General features: G+C 64.3%; 2 protein-coding genes across 4 annotated transcripts in view; one reads left to right on the top strand and one right to left on the bottom strand.

Annotated features, from left to right (window-relative positions):
- NAA38 (N(alpha)-acetyltransferase 38, NatC auxiliary subunit) overlaps positions 1-479 on the bottom strand; it is a 1,192-nt gene extending 713 nt beyond the window's left edge. The window contains 3 exon segments of the mRNA XM_025194345.1: position 1; positions 4-187; positions 352-479. The exon segment at position 1 is cut by the window's left edge and continues 119 nt beyond it. Of these exon segments, the coding sequence (XP_025050130.1) occupies position 1; positions 4-187; positions 352-387 (221 nt within the window). The 5' untranslated portion in view covers positions 388-479.
- A 97-nt stretch (positions 480-576) lies between these two features.
- On the top strand, positions 577-3,001 carry LOC102375426 (cytochrome b5 domain-containing protein 1). 3 transcript variants are annotated; one of them, XM_014526890.2, is made up of 5 exons: positions 577-725; positions 1,412-1,493; positions 1,871-2,089; positions 2,259-2,489; positions 2,919-3,001. In XM_014526890.2, the coding sequence occupies exons 1-4, from the start codon at positions 601-603 to the stop codon at positions 2,487-2,489; spliced, it is 657 nt and encodes a 218-aa protein (XP_014382376.1). In that variant the 5' UTR covers positions 577-600; the 3' UTR covers positions 2,919-3,001. The 3 variants fall into 3 exon arrangements, with proteins under 3 accessions (XP_014382376.1, XP_006037922.1, XP_006037921.1); XM_006037860.3 differs by lacking the exon at positions 577-725 and adding an exon at positions 732-794 and having other exon boundaries at positions 1,417-1,493; XM_006037859.3 differs by lacking the exon at positions 577-725 and adding an exon at positions 881-1,025 and having other exon boundaries at positions 1,417-1,493.
- The last annotated feature ends 51 nt before the right edge of the window (positions 3,002-3,052 follow it).

The following is a 3,052-nucleotide window of genomic DNA, read 5'->3' as shown; positions in this document are numbered from 1 at the left end:
GCGCCCGCGCATGCGCCGAGCCCACCTCGCTCTGCGCTTGCGCCGCCAGCGGCTCCGCCTCGCTCTGCGCCTGCGTGAGATTGCAGGGACACGTGACTCCCAGATCTAGAGACCGCGCCCGCGCCGAGAGCGGGGTCCATAAATACGTCACCGCCCCCAGCTGCGCCGCCTCAGCGTCCCTCTGCGCCTGCGCGAGGGGTCCAGGCATGTCACTACTCGTGCTGCGCGCATGCGCCCGAGGCATCGCCCTCCCTCTGCGCAGGCGCAGAGGGAGACTGGAGAAGGGGGAGGTGGCTCGCCTGACCCCGCCCCCTCCCCCATCACGTGATTTTCCCAGCCCCGCGCGCTCACCCCGGGGATGCTGCTGTCGTCCGGCGACTCCGCCATGGCCCCGCCGAGTCTCCCCTTCCCGGCAGTCCCTGCGCGGCTCGCGGGAGGAGGGATGATGAGGAGCTTCCCGACAACCTTTGCGCGGCGGGAATGGTGGGGCGGGCCTTAGAACTACAACTCCCGTTGGACCGTTCGCGCCATTTCCGGGTGCTGCTGCGCATGCGCATTGGGGTGGGAAGGGTGAGCTGGTTGCTATGGCAGTGTGACGCCATGGAGCCCGGGCGGCGGCCGCGCTACTTCACCCCGCGCGAGGTGGAGGCGCACGCGCGGCCCCGCGACCTTTGGGTCAGCTTCCTGGGGCGCGTGCACGACCTCACCCCACTGGCGCGCGAGCATCCCCCCTCCCCACACTTCCGGAACCACCCACTTCCGGAGTGGTGGGGTTCTCTTCCCTCCCCCCATGGGTCTGTGCTACTTCCGGTTCCCCCCACTGGGTCTCAGGCCCCCTCCTCTACTTAGCCTCTCCCCCCAAGGCCCCTCCCCCCACCCCAGAGTCGACTGTAGGTGGGGGCTGAGTGAAGGGTCTCAGTTATACTCAGCTGGGACCCTCCGTAGAGCTGGCTGCATCTCAGAAGGCTGGGGACACTTGCACCTGGCCATGGCCCACCCCAGAGCCGGATGCATCTTGGTGCTGAGTGAGGGGTCTCAGTTATACTCAACTGTGATCCACCACACAGCTGGATGCATCTCAGTGCAGAGTGAAGGGCCTCTGTTATAATTAGTTGTTGCCCAAGCTAGAGCTGGCTGCATCTCAGGATCAGGGACCCTGTTACAACTGGCTGTGGCCCACCTCAGAGCTGGCTGCATCCGAGTGCAGAGTGAGGGATCTGTTATACTCAGCCGTGACCCACTCCAGAGCTGGCTGTATCTCAGCGCCAAGGAAGGGATCTCTGTTACACTCAGCCATGACTCACCCCAGAGTCAGTCTCACAGCAGGGCCTCTCCAGCTGCCAGGGCGGATCCTGGGGGGCAAAGGATTCTGCTCCACTCCCCCCAACTAACTCCCCTCTATTGCCCCACCCCCAGGTGACGTGTTGCTGCGGCCCATCCTGGAGGCGGCGGGGACAGACATCACCCACTGGTTCAACCCCAAGACGCGAGATGTAGGTGCTGCCAGGGGCCAGGGCAGGGGAAAGGGACTCTTGGGGGCAAGGATTTCCTCCCCTACTTCCTGTCCTTCCTGCCAGACATGGGGCAGCAATTGCACCTTCCAGGTGGGTAGGCAGCTCCCGCTCCACCCCAGTGCTGGCTGCACTGGAGCCCCGGGTTGGGGGAAGAAGGTGTGGTATACACAGCCTCCCCTGAGAGCTGGCTGCATCACAAATGGGGGGTCCTTGTTGTACACAGCTGCCCATCCCCAGAGCTGGTTGCATTTCCTTTCCAGGGGGGTCCCTGTTATGTGAAGTCGGGTGCACCCTAGAATTAGCCCCATCTCTTTGCCATGACGGGTCCATTCCCCGCTCCCCCCACCCCCCTGCAGCTGCAGACCTGCGTGGATCCTCTGACAGGCTGCCCTAGATACTACACGCCCCAGGGCAGGGTCCTGCATGTGCCCCCGCTGCTGCCTCGCTCTGACTGGGCCAACGACTTTGGGGTACCGTGGTGGAAGGATGTCAAGTACGAGGTGGGCATCTTGTCAGCCAAGACCCGGCTTGTCCGTGTCATCAACACCCTCACGTCCCAGGAGCACGTGCTTGAGGTGAGCTGGGAGGGACCTGTGTGGCCCAAGGGCAAGGGTGGCAGGGCGTCTGTGGATCACTGGGGGCCCTAATGCCAGGCTGGGAGGGGTCTGTGGATCTCCAGGGCCTGCGAGGGGTCTCTGCCTTGGCTTTCCCCATGCTCAGTGCCCCCATGACCGCCCCCCTCAGGTGTGCGCGGAGGAGTCGCTGTGGGAGATCCTGCGGCGCTACCTGCCCAACAATGCGCATGCGGGCAGCTACACGTGGAAGCACGCGGGTGCCGTGCTGGACATGGAGCGCACGCTGGAGCAGAATGGTCTGGCTGATGACGATGAGGAGCTCTGGCACCTTGGCCTCGACCCCAGCCTCCATGCCCCTGGCCTGCTGCTGCACTTCAACGACGACCTCACCGAGCTCTAGGTAGGGCCTGGGCAGCACCTGGCACCCTGGGGTCTCTGTGGGGTTTGTACAGCGCCTGATGCGCAGGAGACAGGGCAGGACACAGCGCTCTTGGGAACCACAGGAGTCCTAGGTTCAAATCCTGGCCCTACTTGGGGGGGCTCAGTCCTGTGTGCCCACCTTCTCTCTGGGGTGGCAGGGCCTGGTCCCCTGCTCTTGTTGGGGGGCCTGGTGTCAATTCAGGCCCTGTGAGGGTCTCATCCTGCTCTGGGCAGGGTGGAGGCTGGTAAAAGCTCCGATGCTGAGATGGGAAGAGCAGGGGGAAGCCAGGACCCTGTGCGGTCTGTGCAGCACCAGGGCCCGATCCTGGAGGAGGGGGTCGTGCCTGGCTGTGTGGGGGGGACTTGCAGGTGGCCCCTCCACCCTGTCCTCCTGTCCTTTCTCTTCCAGGCCTGGCCATGCCCCCGATGTCCAGCCAGGGGTGCTGGAGTCTCATCTTAGCTCATAACACGAATAAATATTCTTGGTCTGGACCCCACCTTGGCCCTTCCTTCCAGAGAACAGAGCTGCCCTTGCCTGGTCGG

Source organism: Alligator sinensis, unplaced genomic scaffold (assembly GCF_000455745.1).
Source record: "Alligator sinensis unplaced genomic scaffold, ASM45574v1 scaffold1745_1, whole genome shotgun sequence".
Classification (NCBI taxonomy): domain Eukaryota; kingdom Metazoa; phylum Chordata; order Crocodylia; family Alligatoridae; genus Alligator; species Alligator sinensis.
Note: the sequence above shows the minus strand (reverse complement) of the source record. Positions and strands in the feature narration are given on the sequence as shown.